Here is a 26,375-nt window from a genome sequence, read left to right as displayed (position 1 = left end):
TACATCCCTCTGCTGATATGCTCCCAAACCCACTCCCCTCATAATAAATGATCAGCTGGGTCAGCGGCTGCTGCCGTGCAGGGGTGGGCCAGTGTCCGGGGGTCGGAGGTGGGTGTGTTTCAGTGGTCTATGGGGGTACGTGGACGGGGGGGGGGGCGTCGGGGTTACCCCGGTTCAGGGGTCGCGTGGGCTCAGGTCCCTCGTCCCCCGGGTCAGAGGTCGGGGCCACGGGGTGAGCCTCACCAGTGCGGCGCAGGTCGATCGGTCGTGGCGGCCCGGAGGCGTCCTCGGCCAGCCTTGGCTCCCAGGCCTGGCGCACCCCGTCCCCCGCTGCCGTCAGCGTCCCGCAGCCCCGAGTGTTGCTGACCAGCAGGAGCTGATCCCGGAACAGCGGGCGCCACGCAGCCAACAGGCCCACGACTACTCGCCGCCCGGGCTAGGCCACCGCGGGCCCCGGAGCCGCCGGAAAAACCGGAAGCTCGAGCCGGACACTGATAAGGCCGGCGCCGTCGCCTACGTCCTCACGCTTCCGGCGACGGCCCGGCTGCGCGCTGACGTCACCAGGCGTCCGATCCGCCTCCGGTCACAAGGCCCTGGCGACTCCCGAGGCGGAAGTGGGAACTGCGCAGGCTCAGACTCAGCTCTTATGCGTGACTCCTTGCAGTTTTCCGAACAGTTTGCGGCTTGTCCTCGCAGACTTTTTTTAAATTCAGTTTTATTTTATTTTCAGTTCCTTAAAACACATTAAAAAACAGCAGCACCCCTCCCCCCCTTAAGACCGGCTAAGGGCTGCCATTGTTCACAGAGGCCTGGGCGAGCAGGAAGAAGCGAGGTCGGATCCAGCCCCCGACACTTCCTAGCTCGGTGACCCTGGGTAAGTCGCTTCCTCTGTTAGCCTCGGTTTCCCCATCTGTAAAATAGAGATGAGGCCCACCTACGCCCCAGGGTTATTGTGATACAGGGCCTGTTACATGGTACACCCTATATAAATGCTTACTTCCTCCTTCCCATTAGAAATTTGCAAAACAACTTTATCCGTTGTCCATGGTCAGCCCCCAGCCCCCCCCCCCCAAAAAAAGGAAAAAGCAAGAAAGGAGAAAATAGGAGCCTCCCCTCTGAGTCCATAGTCTATCTGGAGTTGGCTAGAGTGTTTCATGAGTCTTCTGAAATTGTAGTTTTGGTCTCAAGGTAAATCCCTGAGCTGGAGTCCTTAAAAAGGTCTGCTGCCTCCCAGCTCCCCTGTAAGTTTGTCAGCGCTTCAGTCTGTTTGTGCAGACTATATCCAGGTTACACCCACTAAATTTAAATGTCCCGCCCGGCTCTGTCCTGAGACCATTTCTCCTTCAATTCTACTCTTCATGACCTCATCAGCTCCCTTGAATTCGTTATTGTCTGTGCCAGTGATTCTCAGATCTCTTTATCTAGACCTAACTTCTCTGCAGACCTCCAGTCTCATTTCCCAATGACCATTCCACATCTCAAATTGGATGTCCCTGTAGATATCTTAAATTGAGGCCCCAAAATGAACTCATTATCTTTCTCCTAAACACTCAACACCCCCGCCTCCCTCCCCCCCATCTTTCTCCATTACTGTACAGAGCAACACCAGACTCCAGTTCCCTCAAACTAGGAGTCATTAAGCACTTCTCAATCTTTCTCACCTCCATATCCAAACTATTGTCGAAGACTGTCAGGTTCACCTTCCTAAGGTCTTTCCAATAAGCCCCTTTCTCCCCTCTGACACTGACACCCCTCTAGTACAGACCTTTATCACCTCATACCTGGACTAGTGCAATAGCCTGAAGGGGGGAAGGGATAGGGGAGGTAGTCTGCCTGCCTCAAGTGTCTATGCACTCCAGTCCATTCTCCAGAAGTGATTTTCAGAGATTGCTATTAATGGAATGGTCCCTGACCTGTTTTCCCAGATCCCAGCAGAGGGTGGGGCCCAAGTAACCCAATACTCAATCACAGAATTTAATTGTTGTGTACTTAGTCCATGTGTCTGGGTTTATCTCCAGGACACATCCCAAATGTTTGAGCACCCACTCTGGTATGTGTCTGGGTTTATCTCCAGGACACATCCCAAATATTTGAGCACACATTCTGGTATGTGTAAGAAAAATTTTAAAAAAAGATTGTAACAAGTAAAGTGTCATATAAATGGGAACTGATGAGGATGTATTTCTGAGAAGAGACTATAGAACTTGACTGCCAAGGCTGTCGAGAATGTCATTTCTGGGAAAGACCACCAAGTGTAGAGAAGAGAAAGGCAGCTAGAAGAGAATGTAGGACATGGTCCAGGCTAAAAGAGAACTTGGCCTATAGAATGCCAAGGCTAGGAAAGACTTTCAAACACAATGTCATTTCTGGAAGGAACCTTGGAACATAGAATGTCAGAGGTTGGCAGGACCTAGGCCCTCCAGCCTACTTGTTTAAAACAAATGAACAAACAATTTAGTAATGAAGAAAAAAAAGTTGTAATTTTTAAAAAACAATAACAAAAAACTCTTCATGTTTCTCAAAATAGGTTTTTATTTAAAGAAAACTCAGGAGAGGATAAGATTTCCTGAGCCTGTCAGGAAAATATAAAAAGATCCAGGTACTCAGATACATCAAACTCTGGGCTGCTCTTGGGGACTTGGTCCCTCTCAGCCCAACCAGGTGCCTCCCGATAGATATGACTGGTAGTGTACCAGGCCTGCATTAATGCACCTAAGATCACTGCAGGTTCACTGCAAGAAGATTCATCTTATGATGGGAAAGGTATTCCTTTTGCAGATATCAGGCACCTCCCCCTAAAAAACATATTGACACTGTTATTCTTAGGTCCCAATTCACCTTTGTCCCCTCCTCCTCCTCCTCATCCTGCTGGGGAAATGTGGTTCTGGAGCCTGAGCCCAAGATGAAACCACCAGCACCCTCAGTCCAGCCAACTCTCTAGCACCACCACTGGCCCTCTTGAATGAAGGACCCGACCAGTTGCAGGGATTCCCCTTTCATCTTGTTTCTAAATGAGGTATGGCAACTCACCTGGTATAGATGACACACAGTGTCTAAGAGTTCAACTGGATTCTCTAAGTGGCTCTACTCAAAAAAAAAAAAAAGGATGTTGTCAGGAGAAAATAGGATAAATGGAAAATGCCTAATCCTGAAGAGCTGGGAAACTAACCCTAACTATAACCTCTGAGAAGACTGAGTGGGATGATTAAGGCCTAAATGGAGGCTCAGAATGTGGGAGGGGCTTACTCCAAGTCATATGGCCAGTGAATGCTAGAGTGGGCAAGATCAGTAGCACAGAGTGGGTGATTTGGAGTCAAGGATCCAGGCAGACCTCTGGGCTCTGCTCTTTACTCCCTGGGGACTAGAGCAACTCACTTAACTTCTATGAAATAACTCATCTATAAAATGAGACTAGATAAAAACAACTCCCACTTCAAGCCCATTTCTCTCTCAGCCACCCTGTGAAGGAATTCAGGCCAATATCCCCTTTATTTTACAGGTGAGGAAACAGGCACAGAGGGATAAAGGGGCTAGCCCTGGGTCACAGAAACAGGTGTTCAAACAGGCTCTGAACCCTGGTCCTCTGCGCATTGGCTCCTCACATTCAGCTCTACCTTTTCTCCCTCCATTCTCCTGAGCTTCTATGTCTAGGCAATGTTAGGTACCCACAAGACCTTGATAAAAAACCCTTGTGATTTCAGGAGGAGGATATTGTGGTCCATTCCTTATTGGGTGTTTAGTGGGCTGGGGTGGGAGGTGAGAGCCTGGTGGAGAAGACTAGGCCAAGTTAACAGAAGGCAGCAGGTGAGTTGGGGAGAGGGTACAGCTCTTACTTCTTCAACCAGAATCCAAGGTGTGTAGGTATGTGGAGGGGAAAGATGATTTGTCATCATGGCGTTTTCATGCATCAGCTTTTTGCCTTGAGGTCCTGTCACACATTTCATGATGTCATCCACAGAAATATCAGGAACATAGATCTTTAGACACTGCAAAGAAGTGAAGGAATTATTATTTGGAGGGGAACCTAAGCCCATTAGTATTACCCTATCTTTCTTCAGCCCCCAGAGCAACTGGGCCAAACTTATTTCTTCCACTGAGGCAGTGGGGTGAAGAGAGAAGGGAGTAAAACACCCAGGAGGCCTTTGCCCTGAAAATGGGACAAATCTTTTCTATTGGGTCCTCCCTTTCCCTCTCTTAGTAGTTATCAGGCTGGGTTTGGGTGTCCAAACCCATCCCTCTTTCTCTTACACAAGCCTCCAGCTGGAGTGGAATTTCAGCTCCCATGCATGAGAGAACACCAGAGGAAGAAAAGCCAGGATTGTCTGACCCAAGCCCCCAGAGACCATCCCTTTTTCTGTCTCCAAATCTCTGACGTGCCACTTATCACTGAAATTCCAGAAGAACTGACCTTCCCTGAGCTAAGTCGTTGCTTTGGGGGGCAACGTGTATACGTAGAATGTGGGGAAGCTGCTCAGTGGCCCACAAATCCCTTCATTTTTCTCAGCTTCTGTTATCCCAACTGTAAAAACAGTCTCCTGATTCTAGAGGACTGAGGATGAAGAGGAATGTTGACTACCTCCTACCTGAGAGTGGATGAACTCAAGAGGTAGAGAGAGACACTTTTTTGGACATGGCCAATGCAGGAATTTCTTTTGCTTAACTCTGTATATTTGTTCCAGGGTTGTTGTTGTTTTTTTAAATATTATTTTTTCCCAATCACATGTCAAGACAATTTTTAGCATTCATTTTTACAAAATTGTGAGTTCCAAAATTTTCTCCCCCACCCCTTTCCATCCCTTCTTCCAAAAATGATAGGCAGTTTGATACAGGTTATACATGTGGTATCATGTAAAATATTTCCCCCTTGGTAACAGTATTGAAAGAAGAGAGAGATTGAAAGGAAAAAAACAAAAAAGAATAAGTGAAAAAATATGCTTCAGTCTGCAGAGTCCATCAGTCTGCTGGATGCAGACAGCATTTTCCTTCTGAGTCCTTTGTCCTTGTCTTAGACCACTGTGTGGCTGAGAAGAGCTGAGTCATTCATAATTGACCATCACACAGTGTTGCTGATACTGTGTAAGATGTTTTCCTGGTTCCGCTTATTTTACTTTGCATCAGTTTGTACAAGTCTTTTCAGGATTTTCTCAAATCTGCCTGTTCATCATTTCTTATTGCATAATAATGTTCCATTACATTCATATACTACATCTTTCTGCCATTCCCCAAATTGTTCTCCACAATGGTTGAATCACTTCACAACTCCACTAACAATGCTTTAATATCCCAATATTCCGACATCCTCTGCAACATTTATTGTTTTCCTTTTTTGTCCTATTAGGTGTGAAGTAGTGCCTTAGAGTTGTTTTAATTTGCATTTCTCTAATCAGAAGTGACTTAGAGCACTTCTTCATGTACCTAAAAATAGCTTTGCTTTCTTTGTCTAAAAACTGCATGTTCATGCCCTTTGACCATTTATCAGTTAGGTAATATTGTTTTTACCAGGTGTGGTTGAGGGAACCATAGGTATGAGATAAGGAAGATAAATTTCTGTTCATTAAAATGATGATTCACAGAGGGTTTCCCATCAGTTGGGGATAATGGCAAAACAAGCTGTGGTATATGATTGTAAATGGAATATTATTGTGCTATAGGAAATGATGAGCAGGAGGATTTCAGAAAAACCTGGAAAGACTTACATGAACTGATGCATAATGAAATGAACAGAACCAGGAGAACATTTAACAGCAATATTATTCGATGAAGAACTGTGAATGATTTATCTATTCTTAGCAATACAAAAATCCAAGATAATCCCAAAGGACTATCCACTTCCAGAGAAAGAACTGATACTGTCTCAATACAGACTGAAGCATGCAATTTTTTACTTTCATTTTTTTCCTTTTATTTGAGTCTTCTTGTACAAAAGGACTAATATGGAAATGTTTTACATAACTGCACATATATAATTTATATCTGATTGCTTACCATCTCAGGGAGGGCAGAGGAAAGGTAGAGATGGAAGGATAGAATTTGGAATTTAAAACTTCAAATAAAAATGTTAAAAAAAAAGATGATTCAGTTAAAAAAATAATGTGTCAACAGGATTTCTACACAACCTACCCCTCTGAGCTGGTGTGAGCAATGATAATTTGTCAAAAACGAAAGTGTTTATTACCCTTCTTAGTCATCCTAATTCTTGTCTGTTCCATGAGGCTCTCTAGGGAAATGCCAGAGAAGGGCCTCGCTTTCATTTTGTCTTTGTATTCCCAGGTGTATACCACAATTCTAGGCACATAGCTGCCATTCAGTAGATGGTGGGTGACTTAAATTCATCCCTGCCATCAAAGAATGCCCTTCTTTTGAATACCACAATTCTCTGGGTGAAGTATGACCCAGTAGAGCCGCTCTGAGATACAGAGAGACCTGGGTTCTGGTGTGACCCTGGGCAAGTCACCAAACTTCCTCATGAAACTCTCTAAGACTAAGCCCCAGGTACCTGGAAATCCACTTCCATACCAAGCATTCCTTATACTGATGAAAAACTTAGGCAGCTGCCCCCAAGGGTAACAATTGCAGATGACTCAAAGGATGATGGGAGAAAAACCTAGTGAGCAGATGCAGGCTGCAGCCTATGCAGAAAGCGGTCCAACTAGGACTGTCTCAAGATAAGTGGATATAGGACTGGCAACAGTGTGGGATGAAGATGGAAAGTGTGAGTGTGGCACTAGGGGCTATGAAATTTGCAAAGACTCTAATGTTTTGCATGGATCCTCCAATGAGAAGCTATGAAAGGACATGGACAAGAACCCCATGGAATGAGAAGACACAGAAGGAGCACCACCTCCGGTCCCCACAGTGGGCAGGGGGAATACCCACAAGATGAATCCATTAAGAGGGAACAAATCTTGATAATTACCACTTCCCTGGACTAGTCTCAATTAGTCAACAAACATTTGTTAAGCAATTACTGGGTGCAAGGCACTGGGGACAGAATGAAGGGCAAAGAGACATGGTCTCTGCCTCCAAGGAATTCACCCCCATTCTAAAGGAGTGTTACCCAGCCTTCAAAATTCATCTCCTGAAATCTTGCCCTTTGGGTCCCCAAAGAACACAGACACTATTAGAGGGATTGCATTCACTGGAAGAAGCCTCTGGAGGAGATTTGAGCAAGTACTGCTCTCCAGGAAGCCCCCTCACGTTGGCCTGGTTGGTAAGGGAAGTGCTTGTCTTTACTTATGGGCCATCCATTAATGTTCTACCCATCTAAGACAACAGGAAACCCAACCTCACAAAAGGAAGAAGTATGGCAGTGGGTCCAGGAGGTGGGGCACCTAGTGAGGCTAAGCCCCAAGGATTAGGTCCTTGCTTTCATACTTTGAGGATGAGTAGTTTGGTCTGGATGGGGATTTCTGCTGCTCAACCACTGCTTCTAAACCATGATTTCACTACTATTCTCACAAGCACAGTCATGTGGAACATTCTGGAAACTAATAGCATTTATTTTTAATAATTATAATCAAATTTATATATTAATATAATATATAATTAATATAAACAATACCTAAATGATTATAAAATTAAAATAATAATAGTACTTAATACTATTAAAATGCCTTCCATCACTTCTATTACTAATACCCCATACTGGTCTTGGCACTTGCCTTAGCTGTGAATTTCACTTCATCCTAGCAACAACCTTCCCGCTATCCCCACTCTACTCATGGAGGAAATAAAGGCTCAGAGCAACAGCAGTCACTTTTCCAAGGTCTTACAGTCACTACTGCTACCTCACACAAGTTCTTAATGTCCTTGAGGTGATCCCAGGACAATGAAGTGCTGCCTCTAGGCTCAGGGAGCCAGCTGTCCAGCTGTAGCCCCAGGGCAGAGACAAAGGGGTAACTGGAAGGGATCTCCTCTTTTCCCTTCTCTTTCCCTCCTGTTCCACCAGGCAGACACTTACAGGCTCCAGTGAGTTCTCTTGATCAGCAGCTGACATCATACAGTTGACTACAGCAAAGGCATTAGGAAACTCTCTCCCAAGGAGGTACAACACACAGGTCTGTAGGAACAGAGAATAAGACTGAGGGGCAGAAAGCCAGAATCCTCTTTCCCTGGTGAAATACTTCACACCCTGCCTCCCCCTCATGCACCAGGAGAGCAAAAGGAAGCCCAGAGGTTAAGTGGACTGCCCACAGTCACACAACACCTCCAGGAGAGGTTTAGGGCAGAAGAGTCTTTACCTGAACCATGTTGAGTTCACACTCCAGCTCCCCATGCTGACAGGTAAACTCCCAGGTCCCATTCACTTCTGTCTCCTGAAATACACACACACACACACACACACACACACACACACACACACACACACACACACACACCAAGATGTGAAGGGGAAGGCAGAAGGTTCCTGACTCCCCACCATTGTCACTCCCACCCCAAACCTGAGTTGGATGGCTCACCTTAGCATTGCCAAAAGGCACAAGAGTGACGTTCATGACGTTATCACCCAGCAACACCCAGGTAGGGAAAAGCATCATTGACAGGAAGGACCGGCAGCCAGGACATAGTGCCTCGTAGAAGAGTTTCACAGAGACAGGAGGGACATCCAAAGTTCTCCATAGGGCAGAACACTCCTTGTCTGTCTGCAGAGGGCAGGTCAGGGCAGTTTAGTGGTGGACAGGTGAATACAGTCAGTGTGGTACGCTCCTGAGGCCAAGCTTCACCTTACCTTCCTCCTCCTCACTCTTCACCAATTATGGCATGATGGGACCCTGAGAGCCAACAGCAGCTGAGTCCGTCCCCCCCCATAGTGTCCCTTGCATGGAATATTGCAGGGTCTGATTGGATCCCCTTCCTCCAGCCTCTGCAATCCATCCTCCACACAGCTGCCACAGTGATTTCCTGTCCTTAAGAAGTTTCACAGGCAGTGGCCCTCCTCTGATGTTACAAAAAAAATACAAACTCCTTTGGCACTCAATGCCCATCAGACTGGCTACATAGCCTGTCTTTCCAAACTCATTACGCATTACTCCCTATCACTCATTCTATTCTTCAACCTATTACTGTTCCTAGAACATGAGACCCCCATCTCCCACCTCCAGGTCTTTGCACAGCCTGCCCTTGATGCCTGGAATATTCTACCTCCCTACCTCTGTCTTGGAACACCTAGCTTTCTTTAGGGTTCAGCTCAGTGACAACTCCTTCAAGAGATCTCTTTGCTGATGTCCTGCCCCCATCAATATTATTATATATTCCAGATATATTCGTATAGACATGCATGCACATACACGCATTTTATATACCTATAGACACATACATACATATTCTGTCTTATCTACATGCAAAAGCTGCCATGAAGCCAAGAATACTTGGGTTCAAGTGCTGTCCTAAGCACACAGTGTCTAAGTAGTCTTGGGCAAGTCACTTAGCCTCAGACATTTAGCCTGAGATATTCTCTAAGATTGTAAGTTGTAGAGAAAGTGCCAACTTTCCCTGGTAGAGGGAGACTGCTCATCAGAAACTTTCCTATGCCAATGAATGCAGACATCTGATGCTGACCCAGACTGACTTGTGTGCAGTGGGCATGTTCTATCCTCCCAGTCCAATGGCAGCTCCTTCATGGAGCTAGTCCTTCATGGAGAGAGTCCTTTGGGATGTTCTCCCTTTGGTATTTTAGCCAGGCCCTAGCAGGATCTGGCACATGCTAGGCACTTAATAAATACTGGCCAGCTGATGGTCTGGCAGAAAGGAACTTTGACCTGTTTCCCAATCTGCCAGGTGAGAACAGTGACACCTGATGATCTGGAGGGTCCTTCTGGCACAGGCATTCTCCCCACCAGTTTCTGGCCCTGTCACTGTAACAATAGATGCCTGCAGCCCTCTTCCAGCTCTATGTTCTAAGAACCCTCGGCTCTCCTATTCTTCAGAATAGAGAAGGTCCCTTATGGCCACTGACTGGAGACAACTACCTACTTCTCTTGCCCCAGCCTCTGAAACCATTGAGGAATCAGCTCCAGGTGAGTTACCATGTGACTGTCATGAGGTCTCTGAGCAAATCCTGACCCATTCAACTGGCAGCACCTTTTACTTCCCTTCAACCCTTTTCTCCTCTCCAGCCCTCTTTCCAGCTTTCAAGTCCCTAGGAAGGAGCCTCTAGAGACACCTGGCTGCCCAGTGACCCCACACAGGGGTAAGGATAGTCCCATCTTTAGGTGAGTCTCCCATGGATACCTCCACCCTCAAGTCAAACCTAAATTAAGTCTTCTCTAAGTTGCTAGGTGAAGCAGCAGGAAAAAAAAGGCTGTGGGGTCACTTAGAAACCCAGGAAGCCCCACCCGTCCCAGGCTACCCCCTAGGCTCTGGGACTTTTCACCCTTTGCCCTGCTGGTTTCTTTGTCCAGGTCCCTGCTTCTATGCCCCTGTGTCTAACACCTAGATGATGCTCTCTCTTTCTTGCCGGGTTCCCCAGGGAGCTGTCTGCCTATCCGGTGCTCAGGGACCCAGCTCCTATTCCCTTTGCCCCTGGCCCGGACACTGGCGGGTTGATGTAGCTGGCTTCTAGCTCATCGAGTGTCTGGCGCGGTCCCAGGGTGGAGGAGAACCAGATGTCTCAGGGGCCCGCCGCCTCGGGACACTCCCCTGTCTGCTTGTGCCCTGCCAGGTACCTTCCTGGCTTCCGGAAAAAGAGCTCAGGATCTGACCCCATTCCCGTGCTCCAGCCCCGGCTGTGTTCCCAGTCGTCCAGTCAGCAGTTCTGCCCCCGACCCATTACCTCGCAGATTCGGGAATTTTCCCAGGAGGAGCACCAATTGTAGACTGGCTGAGTACAGACAGGCTTCGTAAATTGGGATTTTCGGTGGAGTTGAGGGTAACCGCGACTCCCGGCCTGGCTGGGCACGCTGGGTACTCCGGGCACCAGGAGCAGGAGGAGCAGCAGAGATGCCAAAGGAACCCAATCCATTATGCCTGGGTTGCTGGAGTTGGCGGAGCTGAGAACTGAGTATCGACTAGCTGGTTGTGCAAGGAGGCTGAGTCCCAGCCTTTAACCTCCTTGCCTGGCAGGGTCTGGCCCCGCAGGGTCTGGCCCGCCCTCCTTGTCCCCGCCCCTGTCCCCGCCTCCCCCAGCTGCCCTGGCCCGGGGGCCGGTAGGAACTTAGGGACCCTACAGATCCCTCCACCTCAGACCTGGCCCCGGCTGTCAGGCCTGCTCCCCTACAGTTTCTAAAATAAGGAGAGGTGGACCAGGACCAACTGATCCCAAGACCCTTTTGAAAGCTATCTTTCTTTAATCCTGTGATTCTTTGAGCCTCAAAGTTTCCTCATCTGAAAACTGAAGGGGTGTGGAGTAAAGTTATTCGACCTTTAAGGAACTCGATTAGGGTGTCAGGGCAATCCTGTTCCAGAGTTTTCCCAGGACACCTTGGGAAGACTTATCTGAACAGAGTGAGTGAAGTGAGCAGAGCCAGGAAAACACTGTACACTAACTGCAACATTGTAACCACGACCAACTGGGACAGACTTAGCTACTCTGATCGATACAATGTCCCCAGCAACTTCAAAGAAATCATCTTGAGAAAAATGCTATTCACTTCCAGAGAGAGAACTAACAAACTCTGACTACAGATTGAAGCATAGGGTTGGGTTGGGTTTGTTTGTTTTTGTCATTTTCTTTATTTCTTTTGCTTTTTCTTTTTTAGCTAATATGGAAATGTTTTTGCCTCTACAAGCATAATGGGTGTCATATTGCTTCCCTTCTCAAAGGCTGGGAAAGGGACTGGAGATAGGAAGAGAATTTGGAACTCAATGTGAAAAATAAATGTTAAAAAGTTGACAATTTTTTTTAGAAAAGGGCTCCTTACATAGAACTGAGCTGGACCAGCTAGCAATTCCAGAGACCCTCACTAACTTTGGCATTGGGAATTTCCCCCGCTCTCTCTGAATGCCCCTAACCCTCTTCCACCTTCCAGAAAACAATAATGAGGAGGGTCTGTGGCTGCAGGGGGGCAAAGCCTTAGGGACGTTTAACAAAGGTCTCAGTCTGGCCTCCATTTGGAATCCGAGTGAAGCACTCTCAGCTCCTTCCTGCATTCCCTGGACCTTGCCCCAGATTTGGAGGGACATTAAGGCAGGTTAGGGGAAGGACTTTGGATAGAAGAGTCTGAATGGACTCTGTTCCCTAGAAGTTCCCTCTCACTTTAGTGTTACAGCCTTCACTGCAGACGAGAAAGAAAAAGGAAGAAATGTGGGGGGAGGAAATTCCAGGAACTGGGGTGAGGGTTACCTAGTTCTTGTGATCCATAAGATCATAGGACTGAGAGTTGGAAGGGACCCTAGGACACAGAAAATCAGGCCAGGATGGGACATTAGAATAGACATGTGGAAACTGAGAGCTGGAGAGAAGGAAGGTACATTGAATACTCCCTGTTAATTCTGGAGGAGACCCTGGAACTATGCCCAGAGAGCTAGAAGACTGCGCATTCCCTCTGATCCAGCAATACCACTGCTAGGTCTGTATCCCAAAAAAGAGCAAAGGAAAAGGCCCTGTATGTAGAGAACTATTTATTGCAGCTCTTTTTGTGGTGGCAAAGAAGGAAATGGAGGGGATACCCATCAACTGGGGAATGGCTGAACAAGTTTTGGTACATGACTGTGATGGAATACTTCAGTGCTGTAAGGATGCTTTTAGAAAAACTGGGATGATGCATATCATTTGTTATTTTCCTTTTCTGTCATGGTAGCTGATCTGAAAGGTGTGAGGAGGTATCTGAGAATTGTTTTAATTTGCATTTCTGTAATTAGTCACACTGGAGCTTCTTGAGAAGGGTAGTAACGGCCAGACCTGCGTTTTAGAAGGATTCCTTTAGTGGCTGAATGGAAGATGGATTGGAGTGGGGAGAGACTTAGAACAGGCAGACCCTCCAGTAGGTTATAGCAATAGTCCAGGCCTGAGGTGATGAGGGACTGCCCTAGAGGGGTGATAAGAGTCAGAGGAGAGAAAGGGTCTATAGGAGACATGTTTCCCCAAGTATTTATTAAACATTTACTGTATGCCCAACACAGTGCTAAACACTGAGGGGCAAGGAACAAAAAAGGAGGAATTTGCTGCCCTCATGGAGCTTTCGTTTGAATGGGGGGAGAGAAAGGAGACAACATAGAAAAAGAAGCTGAAGAGGAAGGTGAATGTCTTTGAATGGGGGCTTGGTGGAGAAAGAAATCCAGAGAGTAAGGAGTGGAGTCTGGTGAGGAATGAAGGAGAAAACCAGTCTGGCCTGGGCCCTTCCTTAAAAGAGAGGGTCCAGGAGGAAATGACCAGTCAGGGGAAGGGGCCAAAGAGCTGGAGGGCTCTTCCAGAGTGAGAAGGTTGTTGGGGCAGGGGGCCCCTCCATCTTTGACTGTATGGTTCACAGATAGAGAAATACAGGATATGGACCAAAGAAATACCCATCAGTGGGAGGAGAGGGCACACGACCCACTGGGGGAATCAGGTGAGGCTTCTTGAAGAGGCAACACCAGAGCTGAACTTTGCAGGAAGCCAGAGGGTTCCGAGAGCATTGTAGGTATGGGAGCCAGCCTATAGAAGTTGGAGGACAGAATCTTGCGTCCAGGAGAACAAATAGGCCATTTGGCTGGACCATAAGTCAACTCCCAATTGAATGCCATCCCCCACTGCTGCCAGGTGTGGAGTCAGAGACATCAGAGACCTAGCAGTCTTCCACCTAACTAAAGGGGAGGATGGATGGATGGATGGATGGATGGATGGATGGATGGAGGATGGGATGGCTCCATTCCTGAGGCTGAAGCTGAGGGCAGAACTTGGAATCTCTCCAGTCCTGGTCCCCCAGGGTGTCCACATTCTTCTCTACACCCCACCCTACCCCACTCCACCCAGATTTCAGCAGGGTCAGAAAGGAAAACCATCCTCTGCCCACGAGAACCACTCTTCACTTCTCTTTTCCAATAAAGAGGCAGTAAGCCCTGGATTTATTTTGGGGTGCTACTTGGTTAGCTCATGAGCCCTTGCTATCTGTGGTGCTTTTTGAGGAGGACTGGCCTGAGGTCTGATCAGGACAAGGCTCAGATCAGCCATTCATTAGTGTGTCATATGTCAACCTGAATTTTATTTTTGGAGGGGGGAAGGCAGGGCAATTGGGGTTAAGTGACTTGCCCAAGTTCACACAGCTAGTAAGTGTGTAAAGGGCTAAGGCCGGATTTGAACTCAGGTCCTCCTGACTCCAGAGACAATGCTCTACTCACTGAGCCATATAGCTGCCCTGTCAACCTGAATTCTAATAGAAAAGAATCACCTCTTTAAATATAAAACGAGATAAGAAAAAAACAGTGCCATGTACGCAGCAGACCATGGGAGAGGATTAAATATAGAACAACAGATTTCCATTTCAAGAAAACCTATATAATAAATACTACACATTGTTTTCAAAACTGCCCAGCTTTTCTTTGCTTCCCTTTTGCTTGTCTTTTGTTCTCTTTACTTTTTTTTCCCCTCTCTGGGGAGATCACTGTGTAAAATTACTGTCATGATCTGTTATAAAATCTCTGAAAAACTGTGTTAATCCATCCCACAAGATTGCAGTAAAGTATTCCACTCAACTGGAGTAACAGGATACAACCCTTTCAGGATACAGGAAAAGAAACTCCTCCAGTTCTAATCTCTCATCAATAATGACTGCTTTAGAAAACAATTTAAAAAGAAAAGTAGCACCTCTGGGACCTGGGAATTCCCAGGGCTATTCTGATGTCTAACCACCCCTTACCCCCATCAGCCCCTCCTATACAAACCCAAGGGACTTTTGAATTTCCTCTGAATTGCTTTTCAAAGTACATTGGGGGAAGGAGGAGGAAGAAGAGGGTAAGTAGAGGGAATGCTTGGGGTCTGAGAGACTTGGAGGCAAGGGTGTGGTGGCCAGGGGAGCAGGGAAGATAGTCACTGATACGGGAACAGGGGTATATATATCCTGAAACAAATCGCAGGGGAAAAGCCTTTTCAGATGAGGGAGCCTAGAAGGTTCTGCTCTTCCTCTCTGGCCCAGAAAGCCTATTTCTCATCCAGAGCTCTGAGCTCTGAGGACTAAGACTGGCAGTGCCCAGACTTTGGGGTCTTTCCTCTCCTGGACTGCTTCTCCTGCAGCTCCTCTTCTTCCTTCCAGCCACCTCCTCCTGCCCCATAATGTGGGAGTTACTCAAGGTTTGGTTGTCTGCTCTTTTCTCTTCTACCTTTTCCTTCTCCCCTTGGGTCATCTCATCCCTTCCTATGGCTCACACCTTCTACCCTCCCTTCTCCTCAGATCATGTCTCTGAAAAGCATGTGGCTCTTCCAGCTTTGACACCGTTCTTTAGCTGCCCTATTCCCCTGGAGGTGATCTCTTCTATTCTGGCCTTCTTGTTCTGGAATACCCTTTCACCCCTTTGACCCCCTTCTCCCATTGGTCAGTTCTCCCTGGCATGTCCATTTTGAGGAAGGGTCCACCTCTCCCAGACTCACCTGCCTGGGTAACACCCTTTCTTCCCCCTCTTTTTTCAACTCCTTGATTGGCATTTCCCTCCTTAGAATGGAAACTCCTTGAGGGCAGGGGCTGTCTTTCCTTTTTACTAGGATTTGGATCCTCTGTGCTGAGCACCCTGCCTGGTCTATAGGAAGCACATAAGAAATGCTTCTTCTTGTTACTGAATTCCAGTTATCTGTGCTTGTGTCTGTTGTCCTTGGGTTCTGGAGGACAAGGGCTAAACTTTATTGAAACTTTAAATGAATGAAAAGGCATCTGGATCAAGCCCAGGGAGTAGCATAACCCAGTGGATGGAGATCTGGCCTCAAAGCCAGGAAGAACTGACCCATACTGGCCTCCCCTCTCAGCTCTTCCAACAGCCCTTTAAGTGACAGAGCAGGTACCAACTGGCATTGGCAGAAGGAGTATCTTCCCCTGGGAGTTCCCATCCCGATGAAACCATACATACTGTCCCAGTTCCTATCTTCCCCAGCACTAAGTACAAGAAGTTGCCCTTTGAAGGACTCCAGGCCTTTGTCCAGGCTGTGTCCCACACCAGGAAAGCTCTCTTTCCTCATCTCTACCTTCTGGCTCCCCCTTCAAGGCCTTGCTAAAATCCCCCTTCTACAGGAAGACTGTTCCAACCCCCCTTGATTCTAGTGCCTTCCCTCAGTTGATCAGCTCCCATTTATCCTCTCTATGGCTTATTTGTCCAGAGCTGTTTGCATCAAGTCTCCCCCATTAGCTTGTGAGCTTCCCGATGGCAGGGACTGTCTTGTGCCTTGCTCTGTATGGCTAGTGCTTAGCACAATGCCTGGTACCCATAAAGTGCTTAATAAATGCTTATTGAAGTAACATTGTTGGAAGATCAACTATGATTGACTTAGCTCTTCTCAGCAATGCAGTGGTCCAAGATAATTCCAAAGGACTCATGCTGGGAAATGCTATCGTCCTCCAAAGAAAGAATTGATGGTGTCTAAATGCAGATTGAAACATACTATTTTTAATTTCTTATTTTTTGTGGTTTTTTCTCTCTTATTCTCTTTCTTCTTTCACAGCATGACTGAAATGGAAATGTTTTACATGATTGCATATGTATAACCTATATCAATTGCTTACCATCTTAGGGTGGGGCCAAGGGAGGGAAAAAATTTGGAACTCATAATTTTATTTAAAAAGATGAATTTAAAAATTGTCTTTACAAGTAATTAGAAAAAATAAAATACTGTTGAAAAAAATGTCTGTTGACTTTACTTGATTGCAGAACTTTATCTCTAGCTCCGGTTTCTTCCCTAAACTCTTGCCAGGCCTACTACTGGAACTCTTTCCTGGTTATCTGTGTCCCACCAGAACGCTGAACTCAGCCTGTCCAAACCCACAGTCAGCATCCTTCCACCTAGACCTGCTCTTCCTCCCAACTTCCCTCTTCAGCCTTTCTTCTTACCTTCTCCCGACAAGTGTTAGAAAATCCAGATTCTTATCCTGATTTTGGGGGGTGATCTTGGAAATTCACTTTCCCTACTGGGCCTGAGTTTCATCTGTAGACCAAGAGGGTCGATCTAAATGGCACTGACATTTCAGCAATGTCAGTTTGTGACACACCATCTAAATATTTAACCACCTGGTGGTTTTTCATGCCCCTTCACAAAATGTTCCCTACATCCCTGATAAGGAGTTATCTAGCCTTTGGGACAAGACTTTCCCTGAGTAAAAACCCATTATCTCTTCAGGTGCTTCATTCCAGCTTCTGCATTGCTCAATATCTGAGGGTTTTTTCCCTGACATCAGAACAAAATTCCTAAATATTTCCTCTTTCTGAATTCTCTCTCTCGGTCCCAATTCTTTCCTCTGGGTCCAAGCAGATCAAATAGAATCTCTTAATAATAACAGCTAGCATTTACATAATGCTTTGAGGTTTGCTAAGCTCTTTATAAATATTATCGTATTAGGTCTTCAAAGCAAACCTCTGGGAGGTAGGTGTTATTATCATCCCAATTTTGAGAGTTGAGGAAACTGAGGCAAACAGAGGTGAAGTGGCTTGCCCAGGGTCACACAGCTAGGGAGTGTCTGAGACCAAATTTGAACTCAGGTCTTCCTGATTCTAGGCTCAAGGGTCTTATCCACTGTGCCACCTAGCTGCCTTCCACACGACTGTCTTTCACATATTTGAAGAAAGCTATCATGTCATCTTAAGTTTTCTCTTTCCTAAGTCAAACATCCCTCAGTTCCTTTAAGACATTCTCACCTCACAAGACCTAACCTTCATTATCCTCGTTCCCCTCTTCTGGCTCATCAATGTCCTTTCAAAACCTACTATCAATTTGGAAAATAGCCGAACAAATTGCCCTATATATGTATGTATACCACAGTGTAACATTAGAATGACTAGATTCTTACCTTGCAAGAACTTACTATAATGAAAAATTCAGTAAAACTTAGGAAGAACCATATGAGCTGATGCAGAGCAAAGTGAGTAGACAATCAGGAAAGCAATTTATACAATTATCCCAAGAGGCTAAGGGAAAATGGCCTTGAAAGACTTCAGACCTCTTCTTAGGCGAGTGTCTAATCCTAACTTCAGAGGACGGATGGTGAGTCGCATCTCCCAACTCTAAGTATGGCAGAAGCAGATGGCCAGGTGGAGAATAAGGCATGCATGGCCAATGTGTTGGCTGTTTTTGCTTGATTATGCATGTTATAAGAAAGGGTTCTAGCGGGTGTGAAAAGGGTGGGGAGGAGTCTTTGGGAAGTATCATTAACAGTAAAAAAAAAAAATAGAGTATCAAGATTTAAAACTTAAAAAAAAAAATTGGTCCCCAGAGCAACACAATACTCTGATGTTGGTTAGAGTCCATCTATTCAACACTGGAGGACCCCTAGGGTAGAGCTGACTTCTTTGGCAGGTGATTGACTGCCTAAATTGAGCAATCTATAATCATTTATTAAATTCTACTGAACTCTGCCTTGACCATTAGGCAGGCCTAGCTAGCCATTTACCATCTGCCCAGAGGCTGTGTCCCCCAACATCATTCCCCACCATACTTTGCCCAAGGAGTCAAACATATAGCATTATGGCTGTAGGGAAAGGCATGGCAATCTTTTATATTAGCACTAGTCCCAGTACTGGACTAGCCTGTCCTAGACTCAGAATCCCTGTGATTCAGGGTCACAGGCTACAAGGGAGAATGTCCTTTTCTTGGCTACTACTCCTTCGCCCCTCCTGCCCATTCTTGTCAGCTCCAACTCTCCTTGTCCTTATTCCACTCAACCCACTTTCCATTTTGCCACCATTCCATTGGTAACAAATATCCTTTCAAATTCCCTCTCAGGCTTCTTCATTCTTGGCAAGAATGGAAACCTGGCTTCCCTTAGAAGAGATTGCACCTCTGGGCATCCTCTCCAGCTCTGGATGTAACTCTGCTCAGGCCCTCCCCCTCTCCCTCTGTCCCCAGAGTGGTCCAGGAGGACAAAGCATACTCTCATACACACCCATCACTCAGCAACTTCTCCTTCTTTGGGTTTCCTAATTTGTCACCCGATACAGATCTTGGTGACCGTTCTCAACTGCCACCACCTGTCTCATTCTTCCTCCTTTCTTTTTTAAAAATTATTTTATTTCACTAAATAGGGTTCCAATTACGTGTAAAAAAAGTTAACAGTAATTTTTAAAAATTGAGTTCCAAATTCTTTCCCTCCCCACTCCTTTCTTGAGGAGTTCTATGCCTAGCTCAGTCTTCCTCCCCACCCCAACCCAGGCCCTCATACTTGGGGAGTTCAACTTACAAGTTAATTTCTCCTCAAACATCCTTGCTTCCCTGTCTCATGACCTTCTCTCTCACTCCACCTCAGCCCCACACAGGGGTGGCTGCACCCTTGGGCTCATCCTCACCCCTAGGTGTTTGTTCTTCATAATCCATAACTTTGAAATTCCTCTGTCTCAGAACATAAGCTTCTGTCCTTCTAGCTCTCCCCATGCCTCCTTCCTCCTTAACCTAGTCTCTGTTTTCCCTACAACCTTCAGTAGCTCACTCCATTCCCTCCCTATTTTCCCAGGTCAGCCATCATCCTTGCTCTGCTTCACTTTCCTCCTTTCAAAATTTTGACCCTATAGTCAGCTATCTTGGCTTTACCCTCTCCTCTGTCCTTCAATGCACCACCTAGCTACTCCAATTTCTATTTATCCCTTTCCAGACCCCAATCCCAGATTACTTCACCATCTATGTTATGGGGGCAGCCAGGTGACACAGTGGATACAGTGCCTGGCATGGAGTCAGGAAGACTCATCTTCCTGAGTTCAAATCTGGCTTCAGATATTTATTAGCTGAGTGACCCTGGGCAAGTCACTTAACCATGTCTGCCTTGTCCAGCTTGTAGCATATAACTATGTATCTAGCATGTAACCATGTCTAGCTCATCTGTAAAAATGAGCTAGAGAGGAGAAATGGCAAACCACCATTAGTATCTTTGTTGAGAAAACCCCGAATGGGGTCAAGGACACGACTGAAAATGACTGAACAACAAAACTGCCTTCCCTGCGCCAGCACAAGTGGTATTGAATGCCAGTGGAAGACATCATACTACTGCACTGAATAGATCCACTCCAAATTCCTGTCCTATAATCTCAGCCGTGTTCTCCCTGCAGCAACCCATCCTTCTAGTCTTCCCCAATCTCTCTAACCCCCTCCCCTCAGCATCTGTTCCAAAGCTCTCAAGTCTATACCACACCCTTCCTCTCTCAGCAACAGCCATGCATCCCGAGCTTTCTCTTTCTTCCAATTTTATCCTTCAAATCCCTGAATCATGATTTACACCCCACCCCCAACTCTCTCTTCCTTTGCTCCAATCTGGAAGGAAGAGGTGGTCCTTGCAAATGCCTAACTCCCTACTTGTGCCGTTGGGAGAACATTCTCATTGACTCTTTCTTTTGTCAAAAGGCAATCACAACTTCATGAAACTTACGTGAAAACTAACTCTATTACAAGAGAAATGAACATGCATTTCCCCTTTGCTCTGTAGTAAATTTACGGTCCTTGATCACATCTCTTCCTCCTGACTCCCTTGCAAGCTTGCTCATTACAAACATGCCCAGATTTCTCCATCCCTAATAAAGAAAAAAAAAAAAGAACCAAAACTTTCCCCTGATCCCCCCCAGCTACCATCCTACATCTCCCCTCTTTCATAGCCAGAGTCCTAGAATAGTCTAGGTGGCTTTTTCTCATCCGCCTGTTGCTTCTCAGACCCTTATCTAGCATCCGATCATATCACTCAACTGAAACATCTCTCTTTGAGTTAACCAATGACCCGATGGCATCCTTCTTGACCTATCTATAGCATTTCCTTCTGTGGTCCAACCACTTCTCCCAGGGTTATTGTGACACTCTTCTCTCCTGATTCCCCTCCTACCTGTCTGGCTAGTCTTCACTCCCCTTTGTTTAGATGATCATCCTGGTCCCACCCCTCTATGTATCTCAGGGATGTCTTCTTTCTACAGCTGTTACTCACTTGGTCTCATCAGGTCCCACGGATTCAACTCTTCCTTCCATGCGGATGACTCTCAGATCTCCACATTCAGCCTTAGTGTCTTTCCTAAGCTGTAGCCCCACATCACCAGCTGCCTACTGGGCATTTCCGATGCCTTGTCCCATAGGCATCTCAAGCTAAATATAACTAGACCAGAACTTGTCTTTCTCTCCCATTCTTAACTTCCCTCTTTCTGTTGCAAGCACTACCATCTTTTTAGTCACCCAGGTTCGTCATCCTCAGCCCTTCTCTCTCCCACATATTCAATCAGCTGCCAAATCTTGCCAATTTGACTTACACAATCTCTTGCATCTGTCACTTTTCCCCCGCTCACAGTCATTACCCAAGTTCAAGCTCCCTTCACCTCCTATCTGGAGCAATGCAACAACCTCCTAACTGATCCCCCAGGCTCCCTTCTCTTCTCCAATCCATCTTTTATACAACTGCCAAATTGTTATTCTTCTAGCTCACATCCCTTCCCTCTTCTTCCCAAGTTCTAGTTACATCCTTTTCCCTCTGGGATAAAATACAGACTCCTCTGTTGGCCTCATAAAACCCTGCAAAACCTGGCCCCTTACTACTTTTTCCTATACCTAATACCCACCTTCCCATGTACCCTGTGATCAACTTCCTAACTGTTCTCCCCACATGCTCCATCTCCCTACTCTGGACATTTTCACAAGCTGTCCTTGCCGCTTGGAACTTCTTCATTTCTGCTTCCTGGCATCCTCAGCTTCTTTCAAGTCCTAGCTAAAATCCCATTTCCCACCCAAAACCTTTCCCAATCCCCCTTAATTCTGGTGCCTTCCTTTCAGTGATCATCTCCAATTTAGCCTGTCCATAGATCACTTCTGTGTCTGGCACCTAGTAGGTGCTTAATAAATGCTAGTTGACTGGTTTTAAAAACTGTTCCTATCTAGTTCCAATATCTTTCCAGGCTTACTGCATGTTTCTCTCTTTAACACATTTCATGCTATAGTTCAACTGTTTGGCTTGCATATGTAACACTCCATGCCTTTACCTAGGCAGTCCCTCCTGCCTGGCATCTGCTCCCCCACTTTTGCATCTTCGATCCCATGGGTACTTCAAAGCCCAGCTCAGGAGCCACCTCCTACAGGAAGCCCATCCTGATTCCCTCTGTTGTTAGTCCTCTCTACCAAAAAACTATCTTCTATATGGTTTCTAATAAATTCTTCCAATCATGTCATTTTGTCCCAATAAAACACAACCTCCTTGAAGGCACGGACTGTTGGATTTTTTTTTTAGTCAATCGATCAGTAAGTATTTAAAGGTCCAAGCACACTCAAGTGATTGTGAATGGCAGGGTCTGCTCCATCAGAGTACAGCAGGCTCATCACCTCCCCAGACCCAGACATTCCTTCCTGAAGCCCAAGATCATGGTAGTACTTTGTGGCTGCCACATCAATTATTAACTCTCCTAGATCCAGCAGTCCCTTAATATTACATTTCATCTTTTAAGATCCTAGTTAACCTGGATAGACATTGTCAAGAGGCTGACCTCAGTCCCACATAGAGCAAAGGTTCAAACCAGAGCCCCGAGTGAATGGGCTTCATTGGGGGGTAGTGAGCTTCTTCTGAGGGATCTCCTCAGACATAGACTGGATGGACTCTTGTAGGGTGTGAAGGGAAACATCTCTTCAGTCAGGTAGAGTGGAATGAACTGGGGCTTTAGAAAATGAGCTAATTTGGATTTGAATGCTGCCTTTGCCAATTTTCTGGGACCTGGGGCAAGTGATCTTTCTGGGTCTCATTCTTTCCTAAATGCAAAATGAAGGGGTTGGCCTAGATAACTTCCAAAGTCCCCTCCCAGCCTTCAATCTATGATCTGGGGACTCTCTTCTGGCCTGCATTTTACAGAGGAAACAGGTCCAGAGGGGCCATGCTTGGCCCAAGACATTCTGGTAGCATAGTGCCAGGTTTCAAACCCAGGCCTGCCTTCCTGGGGCTTCTGCAGCAGGCAGAGATAAACATGGTGCACCAGCCTACTCCAGAGTCATGTGGAGGGGCCTACAGTGCCATTAACAAGTACTCTTTATTTCTCACCTCAAAGTACCACATAGAACCAGCCTCCCAGTATCATCTAGCTCTTTGACCGGGACAGACGGCTTCTTGGAACCACAGACAACAGAATGCCAGCTAAGCGTTTATTGCATATCTAACCTTCCCCAACACAGCCCTCCTTCCGTCTTTGAGAGGAAGTTAAAAGAAAAAATGGTTTTTCCTCTAAAAACAAACAAAGCCAACCACAATAAGCAAAAAAACCAAAAAACCAAAAAAAAACAAACCCCAAGAATGGCCCAATCTGTGCCCCCACCCAGTTATAATCTTTTTTCCTAGGGGGTCTCTCCACACTCAGCCACCCAGAGGTCCCAGAGAGGATACTGCCTCTGGGGAGTCCAAAGGTCATCTTACCTCAGGGGGCTAGGCTAGGCAGGCACCCTGATCCCAAGGGGACTAAGGAAGGAGAAAGAGGCTGTATCAGCCCACTGGACCAGTCAGAAAGTTGTAAACAGCCAAACCTAGCTAGCTTATATTAGAAAAGAGGATATTGGGGGTGTGGGGAGATCTTCATGGAGCTCAAAGGGGGAAATGAAGCTTTGGCTGACTTCCTGGGGGAACTCCACGCTCCCTGGTCACAGCTAAAGCTGCAGGCCCAGCTTCAAACAAAGGTTTCAGTTCTCAGTAAACCTGGCTTCTTGAGAAGGGAAGTTAAGCTGTGTCCCCTACCCCAGCCCCAAGTCCCACACCCAAGGAAGGGCTTGAAGGGATTTTACAATGGCCTGCCCAGGGGCAGCTGGCTCAGGACCCCCCTGGCTTGGAGGGAACACTTAAGAGTACCATCCTGTGGTGTTGCAAGAGTTTAAACAAAAACACCCACTCCCCAAACTGGTTGGTCCGGAAGCCAGTCCACAGACCTCCCAATATAGGGATGAGGCCCATATTGGGTGTCTATAATAGGCCAAACTTTACGGTAAGTCCCTTTTTAATTTTTAACCCTGGAGTAGGCTGGAGGCAGCATATTTCCACCTGGCTGCCCCTGGAGTCATGGTCTGTGGGATTCGAGGGAAGAAGGGGGGTGGGGCCCAGAGCCTCCGACCCCCCCATCCCCCTACCCCGGTTCTATGGCTTATTTATGGGTCTGGGGTTGCAGTGTGGGGCAGGAAGGCTTTAAGTGGCTTAGAGAGGGGAGGGGAGGGGAATGGCTCTTGGCCCCCAAAGGCAGTGTGGAGGAGACTGCAGGACCCAGACTCCTAGGGAGAAGCCACTGCTCTGGTCTCTGCTCCAGGCACCTATGACCTTATCCTCTTGCCCAGGGGCTAGGATGAGATCCTGCTTCTGCTCCAAAGTCTAAAGTCCCAACAGTTAGAAGAATAAATGGGGATTATGGGCTGGGCATAATGGCCTGGACCTCTGGAAGTAGGCTTAACAGATAAGTGGGCCTGAGAGAGGGGAACAAAGAACCAGGAGGTCTGTGACTGACAGGGAAGGTGAACTCGGTCATGTTCACCACACACTCCCAGGTATAGCACATGGACACATACACACACACACACACACACACTCACTCACGCAGAGATCCACTCACTAACACCCTCCCCAAACTCAACTCCACAGGTTCAATCAAACGTGGAGGCAGCCTTCCCCCCCACCCCAAAGTGGAACACCTCCTAGGCACCTACATATTCAAAGAAATACCCTCCCTGAAACACACAGAACCCCAGACACTTCATGTGGGCCTACACTGTCCCCGGGACCCTCATTTAACACACACGTCCCTCCTGCTACCCTCCCATACGTATGCAGAGGACCTTGGAAGCTGGGTAACTAAAGATCTTCCTCTTAACCAACTGTCCTTTCTCAGCCACCCACACAAGGTACATGTTCCTGTCTCTGCCCTGTCCCCAGCCACTATCAAGTGGATCTGGATGAGAGGCCCAGGCCCCGGAAGGAAGGGGTCGGGGAGTGGCCTTCATCCCTAAGGTTTTGACAGATGAGGAAACTGAAGCCCAGAATGGCTGGGGGAATTGGAGTGAGGGGCAGCAGCTATGGCGAGATCCTGCCATGCCCCTGGCCTGTGGGACACAAGGTAGGACAACAAGCATGGTAGGCTGCCCGCAGTACCAGTAACGAGGGGGAGGAGGAGGGGAGTTGGGGTCCAGGTTATAACCGATTGGACGTTCTCCCTCATCTAGCTGTGGGGACTCTGCCCTCTGACCCCTTTGGCTCTAGTACCAGGAGTCAGAGGATGGTCCCAACAGGAAGAGTGCCAGGCTGAGGGTCTGGAGACTTAATTCAAGTCTCCAAACCCTTCTCACTGGATGGCTCCAAGACAAGAAAAAGCGCTATTTGGAGCTCTTCAAAAGTGGAATGCAGCATGAAGTTGTGAGCACCCCATCACTGACGATGTTCAAGCAGAGGCGAGAATGCTGGGGAGCTAGTGGAGGGGATTCCTGTTCAGGGAGGTCAAAATGGAGTCAGATACCCTCTGAGGTCTCCTTCCAGCTTGGGCTGGGGGCCTCAGTTTCCCCATCTGTAAAGCACATTGAACTAGATGATCCCGAAGGTGTCTGACAGTCTCCAAGGGTTCCCCAGGAACCCCACTGTCATGGAGGACAGGGCCAAGGGGTTCAAGAATGTGGGTGACTTCTAAGTGCTTCAGACCAGTCTGGAGGTGAGTTGCGGGGGGGGGTTGTCTCCTCCTCAAGGCATCCCATCCACCCAAGGGGAAGGTAAGGAAAAAATCTGGATGACTGGACCACTTCCTCTTTGTGCTGAAATGAAGGGGGAGTCATATGCATGCATACTCAGGCACCCATGCAAACACAAGTGCGCGCACGCACACACACACACACACACACTCTCTCTCTCTCTCTCTCTCTCTCTCTCTCTCTCTCTCTCTCTCTCTCTCGGTCCAGCCACCAGACCCTCACTCCTGCAGGGAGCCGCAGGGTGGGCCGGACACCCTCGTCCATGGGAGGTCCAGGACGAGGGCAGGGGTGGGCAGTGAGAAGTGAAGGGCTGTGGCTCCTCAGCACACCTGGGGCTCAGGAGAAGGCAGCAGCATGCAGCGCTGCTCTCCTCCCCACCACCTTCCTGCCCAGGAGGCCGGACCTCTCAGCGGGCAGGCGGCGGCGACAGCACAGGGTGCGCCAGTGTCACATTGAGGGAGTCGTTATGCTGAACCAGGGATGTATGCTTGTAGTGTAGCACCAAGTCTTTCAGGGAGGCGTACAGGTTGTAGGGCTCGGCGAAGCCGTAACCAGTCACCGTCTTGTAGATGACGCAGTGTTTGGTGTCTCCGTCCACCCTGAGGGACAAGAGAAGGCAGAGCTG

General features: G+C 47.3%; 3 protein-coding genes and 1 long non-coding RNA gene across 6 annotated transcripts in view; 1 reads left to right on the top strand and 3 right to left on the bottom strand.

Annotated features, from left to right (window-relative positions):
• The window catches only part of LOC118850210 (gamma-interferon-inducible lysosomal thiol reductase-like), a 36,318-nt gene extending 35,840 nt beyond the window's left edge, over positions 1–478 (bottom strand). For both annotated transcript variants that reach the window (XM_036759446.1, XM_036759455.1), the window contains exon 1: positions 244–478. The gene's annotated coding sequence lies outside the window, so the exon portion shown is untranslated. The remainder of the gene's footprint in view (positions 1–243) is intronic.
• A 2,030-nt stretch (positions 479–2,508) lies between these two features.
• On the bottom strand, positions 2,509–11,063 carry LOC118850197 (gamma-interferon-inducible lysosomal thiol reductase-like). The gene is made up of 7 exons (XM_036759427.1): positions 10,772–11,063; positions 8,460–8,642; positions 8,241–8,315; positions 7,961–8,059; positions 3,834–3,986; positions 3,031–3,084; positions 2,509–2,795 (listed from the first exon to the last, which is right to left on the bottom strand). The coding sequence occupies exons 1-7, from the start codon at positions 10,958–10,960 to the stop codon at positions 2,745–2,747; spliced, it is 804 nt and encodes a 267-aa protein (XP_036615322.1). The 5' UTR covers positions 10,961–11,063; the 3' UTR covers positions 2,509–2,744.
• LOC118850203 lies at positions 9,847–10,778 on the top strand. The gene is made up of 3 exons (XR_005010458.1): positions 9,847–10,016; positions 10,116–10,211; positions 10,661–10,778. It is a non-coding gene; the product is annotated as an uncharacterized LOC118850203 (long non-coding RNA).
• Positions 11,064–23,171: 12,108 nt separating the features above from the next.
• Positions 23,172–26,375, bottom strand: part of PIK3R2 (phosphoinositide-3-kinase regulatory subunit 2) — a 29,628-nt gene continuing 26,424 nt past the window's right edge. For both annotated transcript variants that reach the window (XM_036736540.1, XM_036736546.1), the window contains one exon: positions 23,172–26,349. In XM_036736540.1, the coding sequence (XP_036592435.1) occupies positions 26,157–26,349 (193 nt within the window). In that variant the 3' untranslated portion in view covers positions 23,172–26,156. The remainder of the gene's footprint in view (positions 26,350–26,375) is intronic.

The sequence above is a fragment of the Trichosurus vulpecula genome, chromosome 1 (genome assembly GCF_011100635.1).
Source record: "Trichosurus vulpecula isolate mTriVul1 chromosome 1, mTriVul1.pri, whole genome shotgun sequence".
Lineage (NCBI taxonomy): Eukaryota > Metazoa > Chordata > Mammalia > Diprotodontia > Phalangeridae > Trichosurus > Trichosurus vulpecula.
The sequence above is the reverse complement of the archived record's forward strand: the minus strand, read 5'-3'. Positions and strand labels throughout refer to the sequence as shown.